Source organism: Martes martes (assembly GCF_963455335.1).
Source record: "Martes martes genome assembly, chromosome: 10".
NCBI classification, from domain to species: domain Eukaryota; kingdom Metazoa; phylum Chordata; class Mammalia; order Carnivora; family Mustelidae; genus Martes; species Martes martes.
The window spans coordinates 58,644,179-58,668,347 of record NC_137898.1 but is presented as its reverse complement, the minus strand read 5'-3'; the positions used below and the strand labels follow the sequence as shown (position 1 = coordinate 58,668,347).

At 57.6% G+C, this 24,169-nt stretch overlaps 1 protein-coding gene across 8 annotated transcripts in view; it reads left to right on the top strand.

The window, feature by feature from the left end:
• Positions 1–16,252, top strand: part of ARAP1 (ArfGAP with RhoGAP domain, ankyrin repeat and PH domain 1) — a gene marked incomplete at its 5' end in the record, with an annotated part of 40,382 nt that extends 24,130 nt beyond the window's left edge. For 3 of the 8 annotated variants that reach the window (XM_080816672.1, XM_080816673.1, XM_080816675.1), the window contains 20 exons: positions 503–637; positions 2,499–2,634; positions 2,920–3,022; positions 3,812–4,007; positions 4,279–4,330; positions 4,450–4,613; positions 4,761–4,973; positions 5,289–5,394; positions 5,868–6,015; positions 6,114–6,200; positions 6,288–6,356; positions 6,671–6,788; positions 8,361–8,474; positions 8,719–8,864; positions 9,349–9,381; positions 12,947–13,029; positions 13,713–13,763; positions 13,924–13,987; positions 15,167–15,316; positions 15,623–16,252. In XM_080816672.1, coding sequence (XP_080672798.1) covers positions 503–637; positions 2,499–2,634; positions 2,920–3,022; positions 3,812–4,007; positions 4,279–4,330; positions 4,450–4,613; positions 4,761–4,973; positions 5,289–5,394; positions 5,868–6,015; positions 6,114–6,200; positions 6,288–6,356; positions 6,671–6,788; positions 8,361–8,474; positions 8,719–8,864; positions 9,349–9,381; positions 12,947–13,029; positions 13,713–13,763; positions 13,924–13,987; positions 15,167–15,316; positions 15,623–15,640 — 2,186 coding nt within the window. In that variant the 3' untranslated portion in view covers positions 15,641–16,252. The remainder of the gene's footprint in view (positions 1–502; positions 638–2,498; positions 2,635–2,919; positions 3,023–3,811; positions 4,008–4,278; positions 4,331–4,449; positions 4,614–4,760; positions 4,974–5,288; positions 5,395–5,867; positions 6,016–6,113; positions 6,201–6,287; positions 6,357–6,670; positions 6,789–8,360; positions 8,475–8,718; positions 8,865–9,348; positions 9,382–12,946; positions 13,030–13,712; positions 13,764–13,923; positions 13,988–15,166; positions 15,317–15,622) is intronic. The other 5 variants (XM_080816671.1, XM_080816674.1, XM_080816676.1 and 2 more) reach the window with 3 other exon arrangements.
• Positions 16,253–24,169: the final 7,917 nt, after the last annotated feature.

Here is a 24,169-nt window from a genome sequence, read left to right as displayed (position 1 = left end):
CTCGGCTCAGGGCCAGGGGTGGGTGGGGCGTGCTGGGCTGGAGGAAGCCCAGGTGGCCAGGGAGACACAGGAGACCACCCAGCTGGCTTGGGCTTTGGGACCGCTGGGAGGAGGGCTGGAGCCGGGCTCCTTCCCTAGGCTTTGCACTGTCTGGGACAAACCTCCTTCTGGGGATTGTTAGTGAGTTTGTCTAAGATCCCTCATTCTAGTGTGCTTACCCTGTGCCTCAGCAGAGAGAATGGGGTGGGCTAGGTTGGGGAGTCAGGAGGGCTTCCTGGCAGGGGAGGTACTGGAGCTGGGCCGTGGAATTTGCACAAGTGGGGAGAGGTGGAGGATGACTTGGGCAGAGCCCAGGATGTGGCAGTGAGAGCCTGAGGGTGACAGGGGACTGGTGACTTGAATGTAAGCTTGGATGCTCAACCCAGGTGGGGGTGAGGGGGTACCCTGGGATGGGGAGCATGAGCAGCCATTCTTCCCCCTACCCCCAAAACCTTTCCTAAAGAGGTACCACGGCTGGATTCAGTGAAGCCCCTGGAAAAGCACTACTCAGTTGTCTTGCCAACTGTGAGCCACAGTGGCTTTCTCTACAAGACCGCTTCAGCCGGCAAGCTGCTGCAGGACCGCCGTGCCCGGGAAGGTGGGTGCCAAGCCAGACCCTGTTGCTGCCAGGGTATTCTGGCATGGTGGCAGGGCCAGAGCAGCCAGGGCAGGCTGGGCTGGTGGGCCCATGAAGGTGTCAAGTGTACTCTGGCAAGGTCACCCTAAGAGGGCTTCTGAGATGTCGTCTCTGGGACACAGTAGATGCTTCCTAAACGGGTCAGTGGGGGTGGGAGCAGGGCCTGGCACTGCAGAGCAAGTCACTGCTAGAGTTCCTTTAGGCTAAAAAAGCCATTATTGAGCACCTGCTGGGTGCTGGGAAGCTGGCTTTGGAGCCAGATAGAGCTAAGCTTGGAGCCCATCCCTTTATCATTTCTGCCTTCCATTTGCTCCCCAGCTCAGCGCAACCTGCAGTCCTTCCCACATCCCTCAAGGACCTGCACGTCAGCCTTCCCACCCCATGACCTGTGACCCCTCCCCCCTCACTTACTGTGCTGCAGCATTACCGGTCTCTCTGCTGTTTCTCAGCTGCGTATATTCACTTCTGCCAGGGCCTCTGCATTTGCTCTGCCCCCTGCCTAAAGGGCTTTTCCGCAGAATAGCTGTGTGACCAGTCCCTCACTTCAGTCTGGTCTCTGTTTAAATGTTACTCCTTAGAGACTTCATCCATGACCATTTTATCCAAAATAGCATGCCCTATTTACCCTTCTTTTACCCTACTTTCACAGCACTTAGCTAGCATTAATTTGTCTGTTTATAGATGTGTCTAGTGTTTCTCTGCGCGCCACTGGAATATTAGCTTCCCTTGCCCCCACTGTAGCCCCAGCACCGAGAATATCTCCTAGCGTGGTGGGCACTTGGCAGACGTTGCAGGACGAAGGGTAACAGAGGCAGGGTTGGTGCTCCTCGAGGGGCCCAGCCTGGGGGGAAGGCTCTGGGACACCCTGCTGTCAGAGGACAGAGGTCATATCCTTGCAGACAGGACAAGAGACAGTGTCTGCTTTGAGAAGATTGTTGAGATCATCGCTCTCTGTATCCCTCAGCGCCCCTCTGTGAAGCTTACTAGCACCCAAAGAAATTTCTTTGGTGCTCCGTGCTGTTCACCACCTCACTGCCCCCCAGGCACTGCCCCTAGTCTACCTCCCTTTGCCTGATAATGTCATTTATGTAACTGCCTGAGTCATCCTTTTTGCCCTGGGTGCCAGGAAGCTCTGAGACAATGTGAAGCTCAAAGCTGTGAACTCTATGAGCTTGCATGGCTTTGACACTGTGTTCTTTCTCCTGCCTTTCCTGGTCCAGATTCCCATTTCTTTTCCTTTCTGGGCTCTTGTCAGTTTCCTCAGAGCCATTATAGGAGGAGACAGAGTATAGAGCAATGTATACCACTGGCAGGGGAGGGTGAGAGCGCGGGGTAGCCATGGAAGCTTCCTTCAGTATACAGGCTGGACTTGAGGGATGGAAGGTGTGGGTGGAGGGAACAAGGTGAACAAAAGTGGGGAGGTGGGGTGCCCAGGAGTAGTCAGAGAGGTGGCTGGAGCGGTAAGTGGGGGCAGACCCAGCAGGGCCTTGAATGCCAGCCTAAGCGGTATAGGATAAGGGGAGGGGGGCATGGAAAGGTTTTGAGAAGAGGAAGGATGGAGTCTGGTTTTACCTCGCTTTTGAATCTTGGGAGAAGTGAGGCTGGGAACCAGTGAAGAAGTTACTGCAGTAGTCCAGGGGAGAGGTGTGAGCTGGGCTGGGGTGGCAGGCTGCAGGGAGGAGGATGGAACTGGGGGAAGCTTGTGAGTTAGAATGAAGAGAACATGGGTCAGGTGGGAGTGGGGGCCCAGGGAGGATACAGAGGTGGTTTTCAGGGGAAGGAGGGAGGCTCCCTCATGGCTCCCTGCCCAACTTCTCTCCAGAGTTCAGCCGACGCTGGTGTGTCCTTAGCGACGGGGTCTTGAGCTACTATGAGAATGAGCGGGCAGTGACCCCCAACGGTGAGATTCGGGCCAGCGAGATTGTGTGCTTGGCAGTGCCCCCTCCTGACACCCACGGGTGAGCACCCCTGGGGCAGAATCACAGAATCACAGTTATTGCCATAAGGTCCAACACCCCCCCCCCCCAACGATTGAGGAAATGGAAATGGGCTGAGAGAGGGCCAGAACCTTCCCAGGGTCATGCAGCAGCAACCTGGGAGTAGAGCTGGGTCTCCTGAGGCCCCAGTCTAGGGCTTTCCCACCACTTCTTCGGGAACCAAGGAAAAGTCAGCGGGCAGGGGGTGGAGGCAGGGCTTCACAGTGGGTCTTGGCTGGGCCTGACTCCTGGCTTGTGTATCTACAGCTTTGAGCACACCTTTGAGGTGTACACAGAGGGAGAGCGGCTGTACCTGTTTGGGCTGGAGAGTGCAGAGCTGGCTCGTGAGTGGGTCAAGTGCATTGCTAAGGTGGGCCTGGGTTAGTGGGCAGGTGTGGGGAGTCTGACAGCCCAGGGTAGGACTTCCTGGCTGTTTCCATGTACCCCAGCTCCCCTACCTCATGAATGCAGGGAGCAGACATAGGGCAGGCTTCTTGGGCCAAGGGCCTGACAATCTATAGTCACCTAGTGGGAAGAGAGGTCAGGAGACCTGTGGAAGAAGGGCTTGTGGGCCTTGCGCTCTGTAGGTGCTCAGTACATGTTTAATAATCAGTAACAGAGCCATCTTAGGATGGACAGTACTGACTCCAGAAGGATTGAGCTCCTTGTTCTGGAGGAAGGAGGCAGGAGGCTGCTCACCCCTGGGGACCAGAGCCAGGTGCCCCATGGGGTCCCCCTGTGCTGTGAGGGCCTGTGACTCTTACTTACTTGTTCCTTGATCAGTCTTCTGTGACCCTTCTGATGGTCAGTCCTCTGAGCCCCGGGGACCCAGCTGAACCAGTCTTGGTCCTGGCCCTTCAGTGGTTCCTTTGCTGGTGGGGGAGAGAGACGGGGCCCAGACAGCGACAATACTGTAATCAGAGCTGCAACAGGGGAGAGGAGGGCATCCCTGAAGGTGTCTGGGAACGTTGTCCAGGGGAGGACACATTGGAGTTCCTGAACTGTGCTGCGTTCTGCCCTGGGGAAGAGAGAGGAGGCAGCTGGGTGGGAAATGGGTACGTGCCCACAAGCCAGAGAGCTGGGGGGTCCCAGACAGGCAGTGCTGTGGGCTGATGCAGCCTCCTCGGCTACCTCCCCTTTCCCCTGGCCTCTCCACCAGGCATTCATACCTCCCCTGGCTGAAGATCTGCTGGCCCGGGATTTTGAACGGCTTGGGCGCCTACCCTACAAAGCTGGCCTGAGCCTACAGCGGGCCCAGGAGGGCTGGTTCTCCCTCACTGGCTCTGAGCTCCATGCTGTCTTCCCAGAGGGGCCCTGCGAGGAGCCGCTACAACTTCGGAAACTGCAGGAGCTTTGTGCGTGGACCCAGCCCTGGGCCCCTAAATTCCAGGGCACCCTATCCTGGGCTCCCAGGCCCCCAGCCCCTCCCTGGAAGTCTGAACTCTACCCTGGCCTGGCCAGAAGGAGCCAGCCTGCCCTCCTATGTCCTCTCCTGCCCTTGGGGTATATCTTAGCAACTCCGTGTATTGGGGGGTGGGTCCCAGGGATGTGTGTACCCAGAGAGCCTCTGGAGGGAGTCGGTTGGGGACCATGAACAGGGCCTCACCTTGACCGGCCCCTCCACAGCCGTCCAAGGGGACAGCGAGAACCAGGTGCTGGTGCTGGTGGAGCGAAGGAGGTGAGCCCTGGACTCCCCAGGCAGAAGCTCCCTCTCAGAAGCCTGTGGCAGTCTGAGAGACTTGGGAGGGGTCGGGCGGGGGTAAGCCCCCAAGTGACCGACTCTCCCTCCCCGCCCAGGACGCTGTATATCCAGGGGGAGCGACGGCTGGACTTCACAGGCTGGCTGGGGGCCATCCAGAAAGCAGCGGCCAGCTCTGGGGACACGCTGTCGGAGCAGCAGCTCGGAGACTCGGATATCCCGGTGATTGTGTATCGCTGTGTGGACTACATCACGCAGTGTGGTGAGCCCTGCCCCCTTGGCACAGGCCCCGCCCCACCCAGGGAGACTCCCTCCCATCCGCCCCCTCCAGGCCAAGCCCCACCTTCCCAGGATCCCTTTGACAGCAGCTGTGAGGCTCCGCCCCTGGCTCAGTCCCACCCCTCTCCAGGCCTGACGTCGGAGGGCATCTACCGCAAGTGTGGGCAGACCTCAAAGACCCAGCGGCTGCTGGAGAGCCTGCGGCAGGACGCTCGGTCTGTGCGCCTCAAGGAGGGGGAGCAGCACGTGGATGATGTATCCTCAGCACTCAAGCGTTTCCTGCGAGACCTGCCCGATGGGCTCTTCACTCGCGCCCAGCGCCTGGCCTGGCTGGACACTTCAGGTGGGCCCTGCAGTCCTTGTCCAGCCTGAGACCCGGGCTTGTGCTGCTGGCTTGGCCACTGCTGTCCCAGGATTCCCTCCCTTCCACTCCCCATCCTCGGGGTTGGACACTTGGACGAGGCATGCCCCAGGGGACAAGCTCCAGTTCCCCTCCCTTCCTTTGCTTCTCCTTCCATTGTCACTCTAAACAGAACCAGGAAATGCTGTCCCCAAGGATTAGAGGCAGAGCAGCCAGAGGGGTGGGAGAGGGGAGATGGCTTGGTGGGGGGGGGGGCGGGAACGGGGACTTCTTGACCTGATCTCTCTCCCCACCCAGAGATTGAGGATGAGGAGGAGAAGATCTCTAGGTACCGAGAGCTCCTGGCACGCCTGCCTCCAGTCAACCGTGCCACAGTGAAGGCCCTTATCAGCCACCTGTACTGGTGAGGAACGTTACTATTATATGGCTCTGTGGGGATGGGGTGGAAAAGATTCTTCTCCCAACCTGGCCGACTGCTCTCTCCTCAGAACCAGGTAGGTCTGGGAACTGAATGTTGACTTGTTGACTTTTGATGTGCCCTGATCTTGGACACTTTGTCTCCCAACTTCCTGCACAGGACGGCGGCGGGGGGCAGGGGGGGGCGGGATCTGCAGGGTGGGGGAGTAGAGGAGGTTTCAGCTAGGACCCAGGGGACCTTGGCCAGGTCTCCCAGCTTCCCAGCTCTGTTCCTCCCCAGGACCCAAGACTTGGCCAGAAAGACTGTTCCCATTTCCCTAACTAGCAGTGCACTCTGACCAGGACCTTCCCTGGCCCGACTCCAAGAGCTGGTCATGGACCTGCTTGGAACTGGGAGGGGGAAGTGGGGAAGTTCCAGGCTGGACTTCTCACTCAAGCCTTCTGTCTTCCCCTGTCCAGCGTCCAGTGCTTCTCAGACACAAACCAGATGAACACACACAACTTGGCTATTGTATTTGGGCCCACGCTCTTCCAGACTGACGGGCAGGACTACAAGGCTGGCCGAGTGGTGGAAGACCTCATAGGCCACTATGTGGTGGTGTTCAGTGTGCGTCTCCGGCCAGCGGGCAATGGAGGGTGGGGACGAACGAGCCTGTCGGGTGGCAGCGGTCATCTGTCTCTGTGTGTGTCTCCCCCCACCCCCAGGTAGACGAGGAGGAACTGAGGAAGCAGCGGGAGGAGATCACTGCCATCGTGAAGATGCGTGTGGCTGGCACTGCCAGTGGGACCCAGGTGAACGATAGGGCCTGGGGGCGGGGGCTCAGGACAGCTGCCTGCACCCCCTGCCCAGACCTCTAGCTGAGCCCTGTCTCCTCACAGCACGCCGGTGACTTCATCTGCACCGTGTACCTAGAGGAGAAGAAGGCAGACACAGAACAGCATGTCAAGGTGGGGGCTTGGGACCTAGCCACCAAGGGTCCCAAAGAGTCAGGCTGGGCCAGGCATAGCCTCAGGAGACCAGGGGACCAGAGCCTCCATCCCAAGGGGGAGCCCTAGTTTGGAACCTGTATGTGGCTGGTGCCTGAGCCTGTCTCACTGCCTTGTCCCCACCCAGCTCCTCAGGCCCACTCAGAGACACTCCCCCAGCATCCCAGGACTCCAGAGGACCGGAGGGCTGGGCTCAGCCCCTGGATCACACAAGGTTGTGGCAAAGCAGGGGCAGAGGCAGGGTGGGCTGACCTCTCTCTCCTCGGCCACCGCAGATCCCGGCATCCATGACGGCTGAGGAGCTCACCCTGGAGATCCTGGACCGCAGGAACGTGGGCATCAGGGAGAGGGACTACTGGACCTGCTTCGAGGTCAATGAGAGGGAGGAGGCAGGTGAGTGGCCCCCAGGATTGGCGCGGAGTGTGGCATGGCCTGTAGCTGTCTGGGCGGCAGCCCCAGTCTGTCTTCCCCTGCCCCACAGTGTGGCAACAGTGGTGGTCAAGGGAGTTTTGGATGACGGGTATTGCTGTCACACTGTCATCTCAGTGACGGTGGTGATAGTGTGCTGGCAGGGATTGAGGGGATGGCTGTGATGTGGCTGATAGGAAGGACCATGAAGGAGGTAGGTGGCGTCAGCTATGACCATGCTTTCTTGGTGTCAGAGTGATGTTGCTTGCAAGGGTGGGGATGCTGAATTTGATAATGGCATTAGTGATGAAGGGAGTAGGAGGTGGTGATGAGTGCGGGAGGGATGGGGCAGGGCCGGGTGTGGTGGTATTCCTGAGGCTGCTGGAGGTGGTGGTGTGAGGGAGCCATGGTGGTAAAGGGGGTGATAAGGGCATTTTAGGGTGAAGGATGGTTTGTTTTTAAACATTTCATTTATTTATTTGACGAAGAGACGGCAAGAGAGGGAACAGAAGTGGGGGGAGTGGGGGAGGGAGAAGCAGGCTTCCTGGTGATCTGGGAGCCGGATGCAGGGCTCAATCCCAGGACCCTGGGATCACGACCTGAGCCGAAGGCAGACGCTTAAGGTCTGAGCCACCCAGGTGCCCCGAAGGGTGGTGATTGAGGGTGTATCTGTTCATTTGTTTTCCTGTGATTTGTTGAGTGCCACCCACCAGGCTGGGGGGCCAGACACAGTCCCTTGCCTCACAGGGGTTAGTGTGGTCTGGAATGGACAGCAATGTCATGATCACTGTGACAACTGTACAACTGAGGCTGTGAGGACCACTTTGCAGGAAAGGGCCACAGTGCTGCTGGAGCTCACAATAGGCTCTCTGGCTTTAAGTCCCTGTGCTAGGAGGTGAAGAAGAGTGGGAGTTACATGCTAAAGGGGGAGAAAAGTACCTCCTGGCAGTGGGAACGGCACAGGCAAAGGCCCTGTGGTAGCCATGGACGTCACCTTTTCGAGGAGCTAGAGGTGGCAGTGAAGGGCTTGTGTCACAGGGTGGGGCAGGAGATAGACACAGAGGCGGCCACTGGGCCTGACTACAATGCAAGGCCACTGAAGGGTTAGCGATGGGACTTTGGAGAGATTGTTCCTTATTGTTGGGTAGGGAGAGGTTGTTCCTTGTTGGGTAGGGAGAGGTGGGGGCGGGGAAGGAGACACATGCTAAAGGCCACATGGAAGGCCACGGTGTTAGTCCAAGGACAAATGGTAACGTGGGCCAGTGTGTCAATAGTGATGGACAGAAGCAAAGAGATTCAACATATGGAGGGAAGACGGGGAGGCTTTGTTTTTGGCTTGAGCGGTTTGGAAAGATCGCTGGCTTGGATTTGGATGCGTGGTTTGGGTCGGCTTTGGTTGCAGCCAGATGTGTGGAGCCTGAAGTTCTGGGGTGTGGTGGTGCTGGTAGGTGTTGGGTGTGGACGGAGCCTGTGGCCATGTAGGTGGTACGTGTGTGCACCAGCCCTCGGCGCTGTGAGGCCTGTTACGCAGTAATGGCGGGTGTGCCCTCCCCCCAGAGCGCCCCCTGCACTTTGCGGAGAAGGTGCTGCCCATCTTGCATGGACTGGGCACAGACAGCTACCTGGTAGTGAAGAAGCACCAGTCCATGGAAGCCATGCTGCTCTACCTGGGTAGGTGGTGCCTCTGGGGGGGTGGTACCCGCAGCGCTGGGCAGGCAGGGGGCTCCCCTTCATCTGGAGCCTGGATGGGAGCTGGTGGTGCTGGGCAGAGCCACTCAGGCAGAGGGTGGCCCGCGGGCTCATTGGCGGCTGGGGTAGGCTGAAGTGGCTTCCTTCATCCTGGGACCCTCCCCTGGGTGTCCGTGTCCATGGTTGGGGGTCAGGGCAGCCCATGGCCACTCCAGTCTTCCCCCAGCCAGCCACGTGGGTGACACCAAGCACGGCATGATGAAGTTCCGCGAGGACCGGAGCCTCCTGGGCCTGGGCCTGCCCTCGGGGGGCTTCCACGATCGGTACTTCATCCTCAACAGCAGCTGCCTGCGGCTCTACAAGGAGATCCGGGTAAGTGGCCCCTGTGGGTCTGGCCGTCCAGCGAACACTGGCGCCCAGGTGTGCTCACACACCCGTTCACAGACATCTGCTGGTGTCTGCCAGTGGGAGCATCCCCATCGAGGGACCCTAGGACGGCTAGTGGCGGGGGAGAACCGGAGACTCTTGGGCCCACTCTTCTGTGCCCTGTGGCACCTGGATGCCATCCCATCAGGCTCCTGCCGTCTCACCTGCGCCTGGGCCTTGTCACGGCACCCACAAGGACGTGCCCCATGGTGACAGCCCCCACTTGTGGCCCCTGCAGTCCTCGCCACTTCACAGGCTGTCCCTCCTCCATGCCCACTCTGTCCACGTGCCAGGTATCCTCCCAGATCTTGGCATCCTGCCCCCAACATCTTCTGTATGTCCCTGCCACAGTCCACCATGCACCACTACACACACTGTCCTGGCTCTGGGCCTGGACCTCCTTCCATAACCCTGATCCTCTATCAAACAGAGCCAGAGGCCGTGGAGCGGGGCCCCTGAGACCGTGAGTAGCTATGAGCCAGCTGCCAGCTTCCTTACACCGCCTGGGGGCCAAGTGAGCCTGGGGGGAGCCTGGGGACCTAGCCGAACTCTTGGCCATCTCCAGGCATGGTTCCCCGAGCCCCTACCAGTCAGCACTGGCTCCACCCTGACTCCTGCCCTTCATCTCCAACCCTGCCCCGGAGTCCTTTCCCCAAGGTAGAACGCCCGTCAGTGTGATGCTTTCCAGTTTTCCAGAGGACTCTGTGTGGGGTCTGTGGGGCCAGTAATGGAGGCCCCTAGGTTTGAATTAGAGTTCTGACCCTCATCTCCTGCCACCCCTGGAGTCCTCCTCTTTCCAACTCTGTAGAGAGTTTCAAGGCTGTCAGAATGTCTGTGCTACTGCCCTGATTCTTAAGTGCTGGGGTGGGACTCCACAGGCTTGTGGTATAATCCTCCCTTGGTAGGAGTCCCTGCTCATCCTCCCTGGCTGCTGGCCAGCCCTTACATGCACACTCTGTGGGAGAGGGGAGTTTATCCCTCCCTCGGGATTCCCCTGTCTGTAGGGGATAGTTGCACCTGGGAGAAGGCCCTTACTCGAGTTCAGCTGAAAACCTGCCTCCCGTGATGCCCCTGTGGGTCCCAGCTATGTCTCAGGAGCCACAGAGCATAGCTGTTCCACAGGGGTGGGCAGCAGAAATGTGTTTCCAAGCCCAGGGTGGGTTCTAGCCTGAGCTCCCACCGCTGCCCTAGCAGTGACTCCAGTGCTTCCTGCCCCTCGCCTCTTCTGAGGACACTGGACAGGCCTAGGTGCTGTGGAGGTAGCAAAGCAGGCAGACTAGGACCGTCACCTCCCTCTCTCTGCACGCTCCACCTCTATTAATGAATCTGGGCTCCTACAGACCCTTGTGGGGAATGCTTCCTCTCCTCTCCTTTGCCTCCCTCTATGATTACTTACTTTTGGGTCTGTTCACCCCTCCACTCAGTCTCCCTTGGCTCCGGGATATTATTTCCGTGACCCCCTCTTTATATGAGCCCCTTGGAGCAGAACAAGACCATCAGTGTGGGCAGAGGGGAAGGAGGATGGCTGAGGCACCTGGAAAAACAGCTGCTGATCCCTTAGTGTGGAGGGGAAAAGGCAGGAGAACTAGAAAAAGGAAAAAGTGGTAATGTTTATTGAGCTAGGTTTGGTGCCCAGCCCTCCCCGTACCTAATCTCACTGTTGTCCTGCAAGGAGGAATATTGTCCCCATTTCATAGGCGAGAAAACAGGCCTCAAGTGAATTGCCTAAGGCAATCTCTAGATGGTAGCATCAGAGTTCAGTTCTTTGGTCCTTGAAGTACAGGAATCAAGGCCTCAGTAGCTGGGCTGATCAGTGCTGGGCCAAGTGGTGCTCGCCCAATGGCAGCCAGCCCCTGCGCCCTGACAGGAATCCCAGGAGGGTGTGGTTTGGCTACCTAGGTGTTGATAATTCTGGTATTTGCTGGTTTATGGAAGAACAGACAGAATATTTGAAATTGGGATAACACCCGGCAATTCAGGATATGCAAACACCCAAGCCTCGTCCCAGGCATCTTCCATTGTTAAAGACCTGGAGGCATTTGGGGAAGAGTCACATTCTAGAAAAATCTTGGTTTCTGCAGAGGTCTTTGAGCATCAAGGGGCGAACTGTATTCTCTTCTAGTGACCTCATACCTCAGAGATGCTGGAAATATGAGCTGTTTCATTGGAAACCAAGCCCCACATTGACTTATGTCCCCCTCTCCCTCCCCGTCTCAGCCACACCCCTGTCACACGAGCCATGCATACACCTCGCACACCAGAGCCTGAGGAAGCGGAGTCTGAGGACAGTTTTTTCGAATCCTCAGGGAGCCACAGCCTGGTTTGAATTCCTTGATTCCCACAGTTCTCTCCACACCCTGACTGGAACCATCGCTGTTCCTGTGTCACACCCATGAGCCTGTTCCTTCCCCTGACAACTCCCTCTACCCCTTGCTTCTGGTTCTCTTCCTCTGGCACCCACAGCTCAACTTCTTCCAGGCCCTCAGCCTGCTTTCCATTCTCTCGGCCTGCTGCCTTCCATACTTGCAATCTAGTTTTCCACGCATCCTTTCCCCTGTCCTGCCCAGAGCCTGCTGTTTTCCCTGCGCAAAGACCCATTTCTTTCACAACCTCTGTCTCAAGTCTTTTCATCCCCGCGACCTGGCTCCTTCCAACCTGCCGTTTGATGTCTTCAGTGCTCTGGCTTCTTCCCTGCCTTCCTTCTTCTTCCCTGCCTGCGTGGAGGTTTTCTTCCTTGTGTCTACCCACACCATGTTTGCCCAATGTCCGAAGCCTGATTCCCATCCTGCTGCCCCGTGTTCTCCTGCCTGTAGCCCAGTTTGCTCGAGGCCGTCTTGCGCACATGGCCATTGTCAGGTCAGGTGCCGTGTGTAGGAGACATAGGGTTCCCCCATCAGGGCCTTGGTTCTCAGGGAGGATCAGGGTGAAAGCAGGGCAATAGGGCCTAGTAAGTCCCCTTCAGCTATATCCCCTGAGACAGCACCCAGGTCTCTGCTCATCCTTTATGCAGCCTCACAGGGAGTCTGCCAGTCCCCAGCCATCCTCTAGTCCCCTCTTTTTGTTCCTGCAGAGGAGCCATGCCTGGGGGTGGCCGGGAGCAATGATGGGAGCAGGGTGGAGGTGGCTCAGTCTTTGACCCCCAGTTTTGGTTGTAAGTGAGTCCCCCTCCCCTACCATCCACCCTGGCGCTCGGCTGGTGCCTGGGGTGCCTGGTGGGGCAGGGCTTCGAGCAGGTGGCCCCCGAAGCAAGAGGAAGGCTCATTAGCTTGACCCCCAATCCTCCTCTTCCTTGGGGGTCACTGCCCCCGTACCTCTGCCTCAGAGCCAGCCTGCTCCTTCCAAGCCCAGACCCATATGCAGAGGGGGGCCAGAGGCGAGCTTGTCCGTGAGCCACTGACCCTCCCCAGTATATCGGTCTCTTGCTTCCTGACCTAGACCACTGGAAAGTTCTTCCTTTGGTCTACCAAACAGCCATCCTGCTACAGCATGAGTCATTAGCCCTCCCCTGGTGGAACCAAAGAGCTAGTAGCTGCTGATCCCAGAAGTCTTCTGTTCACACGGTCAACCCTGGAGCCTCCGTGGGGTGGAGAGGGGTGAGGAATAAATAACCAGAGACAGACGAGCAGCCAGCCAAGGCTCTCAGGTCCTACATGCTGGTTCAGTTTGGTGCCAGAGGATGACGTGCAGGCTTCTCCCTCCACAGTCTGGTTCAGCCAGTGGTGCTGCGTAAAGTCAGTTCTCTGGTTTGCTGGGGCAGCAGGGAGGGCCTGGGGATCACTGCTCTGTGTCCTGCTGGAACAGCCACCTCAGGGACTGAGGGTTGACTGTCTGATGCTGCTGCAGGGAGAGAGGCCTGGGGGGCTCAGTTGGGCTGGATGGTGAACAGGAAGGGCTTTGTCCGGAAAGCTTCCTGGAGGAGGTTCCCTGTGCTGGGATGCAAAGGGGGCTGGGGAAAGGGAGGGGGGAGGTCACTGCAGTTCCTGCCCCAGCTGACTTGAGTGCTGTCCCTCTGCCTTCCCCCACCCCAGAGTCACCGGCCTGAGAAGGAGTGGCCTGTCAGGAGTCTCAAAGTCTACCTGGGAGTGAAGAAGAAACTGCGGCCACCTACCTGGTGAGCTGGGGCTGGGGCCTGTGAGAGCTCAGGACCCATGGTCAGGGGTGCAGCACAGCGGGGGGTTTTGAACTTGACAGGGGTTGGTACTGTAGTTCTGAGGGTGTGGTCTCCCAGACCAGCAGTGGCAACATCACCTGGAAATGCAAACAGCCCAGACCTGCTGAGTCATGGGTCCTGGGGGTGGGGCCACCAGTCCGTGGTAACAAGACATCCTGGGGACTCTGATGCCTGCTCGTGTTTGCAAACCACTGGCCTGGATTGAAATCCTCACCGACCACCTCTTCGACCTTTCTGGGCCTCACTTCGCACATCTGTAGAACGCAGAAAATAATGGTACACCTGTTTCAGAGGGTGGTTGTATGTTGTTGAGATGGAAAGTGATGCGTGGCTGCTATTATTGTTATGGATTGCGGTCACCTGACCTAGTTTCCTGACTTTCTCCTCTCATCTGAGGGCTGTGCCTAGTTATCTCTCAGGGACTAGGGCAGGCCTGGGGGTGGGGTGGGGATAGGGAGCCAAGGGCCTGGGAGGCTGGTGCAGGCTGAGAGGAAGAGGCAGTGGCCAGAATGTGCTGTGCTTGCAAGAAGGCCTTGACCTCTGCCCCCAGGCTCGGTCCTGGGCACCTGGGCTGGGAGGCCTCTGTGGGTGGCCACGTGACTCCATCTGGCCCTTCTCTGCAGCTGGGGCTTTACGGTGGTGCACGAGACTGAGAAGCATGAGAAGCAGCAGTGGTGAGTGAGGGCCCTAGCCTCAGACTCCAGGCTGTGGAGAAATGTTTACGTGTCCCCTCTTGTGGGTTTCCCCCACTGTCCACTTCTGTGCCCTGCCTGGAGGCCATGGGCCAGGGAGACAGGCTCTTGGCAGTGTCCAGATCTGTGCCCTACCCCATAGGTATCTCTGCTGTGAGACGCAGATGGAACTCCGGGAGTGGTTTGCCACCTTCCTCTTCGTGCAGGTACCAGGCGGGGGTGGGGGGTTCCTGGGAGGCATCCTTCTGGGGAATGGGTCTGTTTGTTCCTTTGCTTTAGAGGCCACCAATTGCTTCAAGTAGATTTTGAGTTGCTTTGAACTCATTGGTTTGTTCATTCACTCAGTAAGCCCTTCCTAGAGGCCCCTCTGGTCCAGACCCAAGCCAGGCGTGCTAGAGACAGAGGGTGCAGCCCCTGTCCTCAGGCACTCCGCAGGTGCAAAGGAACAGACCTCGAAGTGGCCTGTTAAATAGCCTGTTGTGGTCAGTGTGTGGAGACACAGAAAAAAGCCCAGGGAGCCTGCTAGCCAGGGAAGGTGGTGGGTGGGTGGGGAAGGCAGCAGGGAGAGGGCGTCATGGGAGCTGAGTTGGAGGGTGACAGAGCCTTCACCCAGCAAAGGCGGTGGGGGGAGGGGGGGCGGTTTCCAGGCAGAGGGAACAGCTGATGGAAAGGCATGGCAAGAGAACTACAGCTTGCATGGTGGGGCGCAAAGAGAGAGGCCAGGAGTGCCAGAAGCTGTCACTGGAAAGGGAGGGAGTCAGGAGCCAGATCTCAGAGCCTTGAAGGCTATTCCCAGGAAGCCGAATTCAACCTTGTCAGCAGTTTGAAGGGAGGGTTTGAAGTGAAAAAGTGGTGTGCAGGTTTGTCTGAGAGGGCTCGTTCTGGATGCGGCCTGCAAGGGAGGACAGACTGAGGGAGTCAGGTGGTCGCCACATTGGGCCAGGTGGGAACAGGCCAGGAAGGGGTGGGGGGGAGGGGGTTGGACTCAAGCCATAGATTTTAAACGAGAGCTCAGAGTTGTCTGGGGGAAAAGGGAGACAGAACTGTACCAGGGCCCTGAGCTTCCTAGTAGTCAAGCCTAAAGGGAAAACAGGTGGATTCCATAGTCTTGGCTCCCAGTGGAAGGAGGTGCACCTGTGTTTCCTTTAGAACTGATTTCTGGGTACCGTATCCTTGGAGCAGTTTGTGGACCTAGAGGTGGGAGTTGTTGAGCAACATCACTGGCTGCGTTTTGCCAGGGATACAGTCATGTTCTCCTCTAACTGCTGCTTCTCATACTGACTGGGATCAAAGCTGAGGGTGTCCCCTCAGCTCAGAGCTGGAGGCATTTCTGGGAAAGGTGGGTGGATCGGGAGCCGAGTGCCCTTCTCTCACCTCCTCCCCAGCATGACGGCCTGGTGTGGCCCTCGGAGCCCTCCCGTGTGTCCCGGGCAGCGCCTGAGGTCCGGTTGGGCAGTGTGTCCTTGATCCCCCTTCGTGGCAGCGAGAATGAGATGCGCCGGAGCGTGGCCGCCTTCGCTGCGGACCCCCTCTCCGTGAGTGGCTTTCTGTCCCTGTGGGCAGAGGGCTGGGGCCTGGCTGGGGTGTGCCTTCCACCTGAGTCCCCTCTCCACTTGTCCTGATTGCCACACACCCCCCCGTCCTCCTCCGCACCCTGACAGGCTCTTTCGGTTGGCGTAGTTCACGGGAGCCCTCTCTTTGTGTGGCCCTGGGGGACCCAGCTGACCTGAGTACTCCCAGGCTGGCGTTCCCAAGTAGCTGCAAAAGCTTAAGCGGGGCCACTGGCCCTGTGAACCCTCCCAGCGTGCTTATGGAATCTGGCCTTCTATGGCTTCCCACAGCTCCTCCGCAACGTCTGAGCGCGCAAGAGCCAGCCCCTGCCTCTGGGACTCTGCTGCCATGAAGCCTTCCTGTTCAGACACCCTCGTGCCCTGCGTGCCCGATGTGAGCCAGCAGGGAGCGCACGAGGAAGCCTCACCCCCACACCCCACATCCTGACTGCAGCGTGGGGTTCCCTGGCCAGGAAGCGGAGGGCAGCAGGGTCTGCCTGAGGAGGAACCTCTCATGGGCTCTGTCCAGGTGCTCATCGTCCCTGGCTTGGCCTGCTTCCCAGCCAGGGTCACCCACCCTGAGTTTGAGGAGTTGGAGAGATGGGATGGGCATCAGTCAGGAGATCTGGAGGACCACCATCCTTGCAGAGGCCCAAGGCTCTGGGGCCCCGCTGGAAGGGTGCCCACACCCTTGTCCCAGACTCCAGAGCAGCAAACGGCGGCCGATGCTCTAAAGGAACACTCAGCTGGGATGGGGAGGGAGCTCTTGGGTATGTTTCTCTGTAGCCTAGAGCCAGGCCTGGGGGACTCAGGAGCTCCCTCCAGTCTAGCCTGACTGGGAGGGCCCAGGCTTCCTGGTGCCCCTTCCCCACTTTGGGGGCCTTTTGATAATATAAATATATCTGTATATTTTATCCTATATTGCCGAGGCCTGTGATTGGCTGGGGGTTTCAGGTGCTCTGGTATAGGAGGGGCCAGGAGTTCAGGAAACCCAGAGTTGAGTGCCTAGTGCCCTGAAGCTGGGCGGACCCGGGGCCCTGAGCTGTTTAGCCCCTCCCTCCTGCCCCAGGCAGAGCCCCAGCCCAGCTCCATGCCATCCCCATTGCACGCCTGTGCAGCTGGGCTGGGAGGGCCTGCCCTGACCCTAGCCAGGACAGACCCCAGCTGGAGCAAGCCCCTTTCCTGGCTGTAGTCTAGAGTCTGGGCCGGGGCCTGGGTTATAGCCTGTGAGTGACTCAGGGCAGCCCCCCACCAGCCCCTCTGAGACACAAGGTCATAGAATCACAGGAGCTTTATTTAATTAGGAAGAAGAGCCTCAGGTGTCCCTTGGTCCCTATGCATGGCCCTCCAGAGATGGGCCCTGCCTTACCCCTGGAGGCTGCCCACACTGGGCACTCCCTGGTTGTCTCCTGCAGGAAGACAAGGCCCTGGCAAGTTGGGGAGATAACGAGCTGTTCAGAGACGTATTTGGGACTCCCTGGGAAGGTGCCAGACACCACATTTCTGCCTCTGCCTAGAGCCTCATTACCGGCCTCTCTCCAGGGGCCCAGCAGGCAGACAGGCTGACCTCCCAACCTTAGCCTCAGCCAGTGGGGGCTGGGCAAAGGGGGTGGAGATGGGTCACCTGACTTCTGATTCATATGTTCCCACTCCGGGGAAGGCCAGTGTAGGAATGGGGTGTTGGAGAGCTGAAAGCTCCTCCAGGTTCCGTGTTCCAGGCTCTTAAGGAAGGGTAATGGATGTCAGACTGGAATGGGTCTCCTGGCCAGTTTCACAGGCTGGGGCTAAGCCCCTTGAGTTCCACTCTTATCCTCCCCTAGGTGGGCTGCTTTGGGCCAGGCTGACAGATTGAAAGTCCGACCATTCTGCCTGCAGTTAGGACAAGATTGTCGTTAGGTACTCAGGGGCTGGAATTCTTCCCTGGATCTCACCTTGGACTGACCAGCTAGTTCTGAGGCCTAGAGAGAGTCTGGTGGGTAAGACTGGAAATGCCCCAATGGTAGGCTGCCAGCCTTGCTGCCCAGGTTCAGGGACTGGCTGCAGTGACTCAGTTGGGCCACCAGGGGGCAGCCATGGATAGCTCAACATTACTGGTCCCAGAGCAGGTTCTGGAGACCCCAGTGTGGCTGTCCTGGCCCAGGCAGTGTTCTGTTGGAGTGTGGGGTGGGACCTGGCCCTGCCTTTGACTCCAAGACTAGTGATATTCTGGAAGGCAACACCAAGTGCTTTGGACTCCCAGAATCTAGGAGCCAGAAGGAGAGAGTAGCTCTTTTCCAAGTACCCACTGTGGGTCAGCACCTTGCTCTCTGCAGTCTCCTCCTGGAGGAGGCTCAGAGAAGGGAGGCTCAGAGAAAGGGAAGTGACTTGCACAAGGTCACATAGCTTTCCTGAAGCAAACCTGAGGTCCATTTCTATAGTCAGTCTTTCAGGGGGAAGGAGTCTCCCTCTTCTATATCCCTCTTGATTTAAATTCTTCTCTTTCCTCTTTTTTTTTTTTTTAAAGATTTTATTTATTTATTTGACAGCGATCACAAGGAGGCAGAGAGGCAGGCAGAGAGAGAGAGGAGGAAGCAGACTCCCTGCTGAGCAGAGAGCCCAATGCGGGGCTCGATCCCAGGACCCTGAGATCATGATCTGAGCCGAAGGCAGAGGCTTTAACCCACTGAGCCACCCAGGCGCCCCTTTCTCTCTCCTCTTATAAGTGGCCCCATACGTCCCCTGGGAAAGGGGATCCGAACTGTCAGGAGTTAATGATAACTTAAAGTGCTTTCCCTTGGGATCAGGGACAACATCCCAACAGGAGCCTCAGGTCTCAACCATGATGAACTACGGCAATGACAACAGCGTGACGGGTGGTTTTGGGCAGGAGACTCTGCTGGTCTTGGTCACAGGGATTCCAAGAAATGGGGCCTCTTGGGACCCTGAGTGGTTTATATTCACATATTTGAGGTTGAGGTTGTGGGGGAGGGGTAGGATGTGTCAAGATCCCAGAACTAGACCTACTGAGGGGTGGGAAGCAGCTCTTGGAGAAGAGGTGGCTTTCTGGAGGAGGAGGTACCCCCGAGCTGGTCCTGAAAACTGGAAGCCTTGCCAGGTATACATGGTAGGAAGGGGTACAAGCCAGGGTGAGGGTGGGTTGAGGTGTTGGGAGAGAAGGACCGGGTGACCCAAGTCTGGGCCTGACCACAGTGAGCCCTGGGAGAGAAGGCTGTGGCAAGTCAGTCTGGGTGGAAAGCATTATGGATGGAGAGGGAGGAGGGAAGAGGGAAAGGGCCGGGTGATGGGGTGGGATGTCTGTCTGTCTTGCTCTTTCTCTCTGCTACCTCCTCCTTGTTCGACCTGACCACCCTGCAAAGTGCTCTGCAGCCTTGGAGGGCCTCGGGAGATCCCCAGGCTCTGCAAGAAATCCATAGGACAGGAGAGGAGAAGATGGGCCCTGCCTCCTCCTTCCCCAGATCCAAGGGATTGGAGGGAGGCTTGGAGTGGAGCCTTTCTCACTGGGCCTCATGCTCTGGTGGCTCTCCCCGCCCCCCCCCCCCCCCCCCCCGTCCACAGCTCACTGGGAAAGAAAATGGGTGTTGGACTCCCGTTGGGCAGATGCCCACGCTCCCATGTATAAGCTCTGGAACCTTGGCTGAGTTCCTGAGGTCTCTGATCCTCACTGTTCACATCTACTTTGGAGGTATTAATAGTACCTACTAATGGGAGGATTAAATGAGCTAATATGTGTGAAGTAACTCACACTATCCCTTGGTAATCCCCTTCCCGCACATGTCTAGGGAGACCTGGCATCCAGAGTCTTCTCCAGGCCTCGTATCTTTTACTTCAACAAGCCCTTGAACACCTACTGTGTACAGAGCTTTACTGGACACTGAGGGGGAGCACATAAGTAAATGGCTGGTGGGGGGGAGCCCTTCCAGGAGGGGTATCGATCGGGAAAAACTCCACAGAGGAGGTGAGGCTACAAAGAGGAGCAGATATCTACAGGTGGAGTTAAGAGGGAAAGGTGTCTTAAGAAGACGGAACAGCATGATGCAGGGGCAAGGTGTTGTGACCCTGCAATGAGCAGCCCGTTGTGGGTGTGGCTTAGTGCCCTGGGGGCCTCTCCCCATGCCTCTGGTGCTGGGGTTTTGCCCTTCTTGCCTCTTAAATGTAACCACATCCCAGTCAAATGGGCTCCTTGGGGTCTTCCCCCACCAGAAACAATTCCTGTTTCTTTAGCTAGCTCTGTGACCAACATGTGATCCAGGCCCTAATTGCTGGGGAATGTCTGTCTGTCACACATATACACATAAATACAGCTGGCATGAACCTCCCAACCTTTCCTCCAATATGACACTTCCTTCAGGAAGCTCTTCTGGATTGCTCTTCCATACTGTGCGCACTTAAGAGTATGTGTGCCTGTGCCCAGTCACTTGACCCCAGCTAGGGCCTGGCCCAGGGAGGAGCTACCAGGGCAGGGTCCTCAGTCAGCCCGAGCTGGTCCAGTCCTGGCATGTCCCCTCTCCCACGCCACTCAGCTTGTGGAAATTTCCACACTTTCTTTGCCCTGGTTCCAGCTCCTCCTGCTGTATTTATCACCCTGGAGACACGGTGGCACGGGCACACACATGCCACACACACGCACTCATGCCCTGTACACACGTGCCTGCACACCTCAGCCTGCACTTCCAACACACACGCACACACTCATACACGGCACGTGTCTGAACGCCCCCACAACAAAGCTCTCTAGGAAAATTGCCCCCACCCTGCTCCTCCTCCTCCACTCTGTCCTCCCACCACCAACCACCTCAAGACACCGAGACCAAAGAGATGGGCTGGACAGCCCTCCCACCGCTTGTCAGCCTGGGAGGCACAGCCCACTCCCTGACGACAGCGTCCTCCTCCCCCCCACCCGTCTTCCCCACACCACCCGCTTTTCCCTCCGTCTGTTTCTGTAGCTCCTCAATCCTTCCCTTTCTGCCACTTCTCCGCTCTTGTCTCTCTCCCCCTGCGCCTCAGTCATTCCGAGTCCTCTTAGCACTATTTTGACCCCCCTGAGGTAGAAACTGCTTCCTCCCTGCCCTCCCTCCTGGTGGCCTTAGGTTGGGGACCTCATGGGGGCTTATGGGGACAGAGGGACAGGCCTAGGGGACCCAAGGGCCTGAGCCTCCAGATCCTGTCACGTCAGCCCCTCCTCCTGTGTGCCTGGCACCATGGAGACCAGCGTCATGGTAACACAGCTTGGGTGGGCACAGCCTTCCTCCTCCTAGGGGCCCCCCATGGCCTTCTAGGAGCTGCCAAGCAGCTCTGAGGAGATGGGCCTTGTGCTGGCGCCCACCCCCAGCTCATACCAGCCCAGGATACCCCCACCCTGAAGCACTGCAGCTTCCAATGCCGCAAGTCACGAATCCCCAGTTGGGGGGGAGGGTGGATTCTCTCGCAAATGAGCTCCAGAGCTGAGGGCCTCGGGGGTCTCATTGAGGGCTCATTTACTAATTGAGGACCAGAGAGGGCAGGGGCTTGCTTAGGGGAACACAGCAAGTCTGGCTCCTGACTCTCAGAATCAGTTCTCTCCTCTGGGTTCCCACCTTCCACCCGGGTCAGTGGTCACTGGGGCACAGGCGTCATTCCAATCTGGGAGGGCTCCAGCCAGTCCTTAGTGTTGGCAATGACAATGATGCAGATGGTAATACTGATAAGCCACAGTGAAGCCCCCCACCACCACCAGGGCTAAGGCTTTGCTTGTGTTTTCTCATTTGATCCTTACAACAAGCCCACCCCATGAGGAAGATATTCTCATTTTATAGGTGAAGAAACCAAGGCATGGACTTGACAGTGTCAGGTGACTAGTAAGTGGCGTGGCTGAGAAGGAACACAGGTCCCTCCCAGAAGATGCAGGTGAGCAAAGCTTCAGGCCCGGTGCCCCCCTCCCAGCAAGCACTCTTTTTCTGAGTCAGTGACAAACCATGTTTTCCGTTCTGTCTTTCCTTCTGGAGAGAGTTCAAGGGGGAGGATCTGGGGCTTAGTCTAAGTTTGGCCATAACGTTTCTAGAAGCCACAGGGTTATTTTTCTAAGAAGGTGGAGAGGGAACAGAGCCTTTCTAGTGTGGTTAGCCGTAGGGAGGACCTCCCTTACAGTCCAGCAACACAAGCTCACACCTCCCAGGTCCTCGTGGAGTCCTGTCCAAGCCCAGGCGGGCGCTGTGTGATGGAAGGAGGAGACCCTGCTTCCCGGGCCCAGCCTCAGCTTGTCTACCGACCTTGCCTCCCTCCTGGCTTATGTAATCATTCAAATATAGCAGCTGCCTTTATCCCACTGAGTCACACCCCCTCCCGCCCCCGCTCAGGTGCGGGGAGTTAAGGGGGAAGAGGTAGATTGGGGCTGAGTGGGTAGCTCAGGGCCTCCTGGAAAGAGAATTGCAGCATTGGAGGGTGGTGGAGGTGAGGAAGCTGGGGCCAGAACCCCAGGGAGGGCGAAACCTTCCCCAGAGTATGAAGCCACAGAAGCCACGTCTGTTCAGACCTATTCTGCTGAAATGCCACATTCCTGGGGATACCTCCCCAGGGTCAGGAGCTGTATCCACAGCCTTCTTTCCTAGCGGCGTGCCCCAGTGGAAGAGGTGAGGAGGAGGCGGTAGTGGAGTGGGGCAGTGGCCACGAGCCCCTGGTCCTAGGTCTTGGCCTGCCCTCTGTTCAGTGTGTGAGCTGGGCATGTTTCTGCCCTCGCCTGTTTTCCCCTCTGCACCATAAGGGGCTGGATTCCACTGGCTCTGGCATCTTGTGCTGTCTGGTCCATATTCCTGGAGATGACCTTAGGCAGAAGGCCCTTCTAAGCATCTGGTCTAGCCCCATCTCAGGCTGACTTCCCTCTCTTCCTTTTCTTTGTCCATCCCAAATCTCTCCATCCTCAGTGGGCCAGTTCAGCACCCCCATCCCCCCACCAAATCCACAGGGCAGTGGAGACAGGAAGCATTACTGGGTTCTGGGCTGAGGGGCTGAATTTTGGCTGCCTCTCCCCTTCCTAAATTGGCCATCTGCTCCACCACTTCATTCCCCTGTCTAGCAGGAGTGGGGAGCTTACTACCCCCGTGTGAGGTCACCCCTTCTTTCATGGGGCAGCTCGGACTGATCCTGGACCTGAAGCAGGCCCACACAGTGCCTCAACCCTCAGTTCTGGGTCCCCAGAGCCACCTTACCGAGGTGTTGAAGAAGCCATACCAGCTTAGAGCTGTTCTGGAGCCTGGCGTGGCTTTTTTATTCCTTTGTCAACAAGGGCCTTGTCACCTGTGGCGTGATGGGGTCTGTGCTTCGTGTGGGAACACAGGGAAGTATGCCAGGCCCTTGATGAGGACTTGGTGCTCCTTCAGCCATTGTCCTTGAAGCCACAGGTGGCATCTTCCTGGCTAAGTGGGAGGCAGAGAAGCACTGTGAGATGGAGCTGAGGTCCCCACTCCCCCCCTCACCACTGGGCTTCAGTTGCCAAGACTCAGATGCAGGCCCATCCTGGCTCCCAGCCAGAGGGAGTCACCCAGGAGTTTTCAGGCTGAGCCTCCGTGAAATCCATGTTCTGCCAATTACCAGCCTTCGCCCGGGAAGGCCAAGGGATACTCCATGGCCTCAGTCTGCCCTTTGGTGGGTGGGTGGGGCAGTGGTTCCCACAGAGTGGGGCAATCAAGGCCCCCCCCACCATCCACCTACAGCCTTTTCTTGAGGCCTTGCTCTGGTGTGGTCCTGTGCCAAGCTCTCAAGCACTGTCTCACCTCCACACTCACCGGTGTTTGCTCCTTACTTTCTTCAACATTTCTCACTCGGACCTAGTGAGGCTGCCCCAAGGCTACGGACTGGGGCTGAGGTGAAGAGGACTTTGGCCTGTCCTTGAGGGAATTGTGATCCAGTAGAAGAAATGAGGTGACCCTGAGCAGGGGGTGTGGAATGGTAAGACAGATGGCAGAGAAGAGGGAGGCAGCCAAATGCTGCTCAGCCCAGAACCTAGTGGTTCCTCCTGTCTACCCTGTCCCCTGTGGGTGAGGGCAGGGAGTGTGCTGAACTGATCCAAGAAGGATAGGCCAGGATTTGGGATGGGCAGAGAAAAGCAAGAGGAGGGGGAAGTCAGCCTGGGAACCAGAGGGTACCAAGTCAAGGAGGAAAAAAGGACTGACGTGCGCTTAGGGACTAGACCCTGATCCGTGTGGAGCAGAGGATGGAGAGGTCAGTCAGAGTGAACGCGAGAGACTTCAAATACCAGGCTGATGAGTGTGGCGCTTATCCTGAAGGCACTGAGGAGCCACGCAAGGATTTCAAGGAAGAGTTATGTGATGAGCTAGATAGTACCAGGGGCAGTGTAGAGTGGAATAGTGGGGTTGAGGGCTCTGGAGGGGCTGGAGAAAGACCAGAGGCGGGGGAAGTAAGCTGGGCCTGGACGGATGGAAGCAGTGGACAGAAGAGAGGATTACAGAGGGAGAGGAGGGTGACAGATTTACACAGGAAGTGCAGGAGAAGAAAGGGGCAAAATGACTTTGAAGTTTCCAGACAGGATTAGAAGTTTGCTGATGCCTTTGTTAGGGACAAAAGATATGTTGGATGTTGAATATTTGAGTGTGAGGGGCCTCTGGGATGTTCCCACAGATGTCCAAGAGGCAATCTGTACTGGAGGTTTGGAGCCCTGGGGAGAGGGCTGGCCTGCACGGGAGCAGTCAGAGATGGTGCACTGGGGGAAGGCTCCAAACTCCCTGAGGCCAGGGTGGAGAAAGAGGGGAGAGAGGGCCTGGTACTCCTGTGAGGAGCACCCATGTTGAGGGGGCAAAGACAGGATGAGGCAGCGAGAGAGACAGAGGAGGGGCCGTCTGGAAGGTG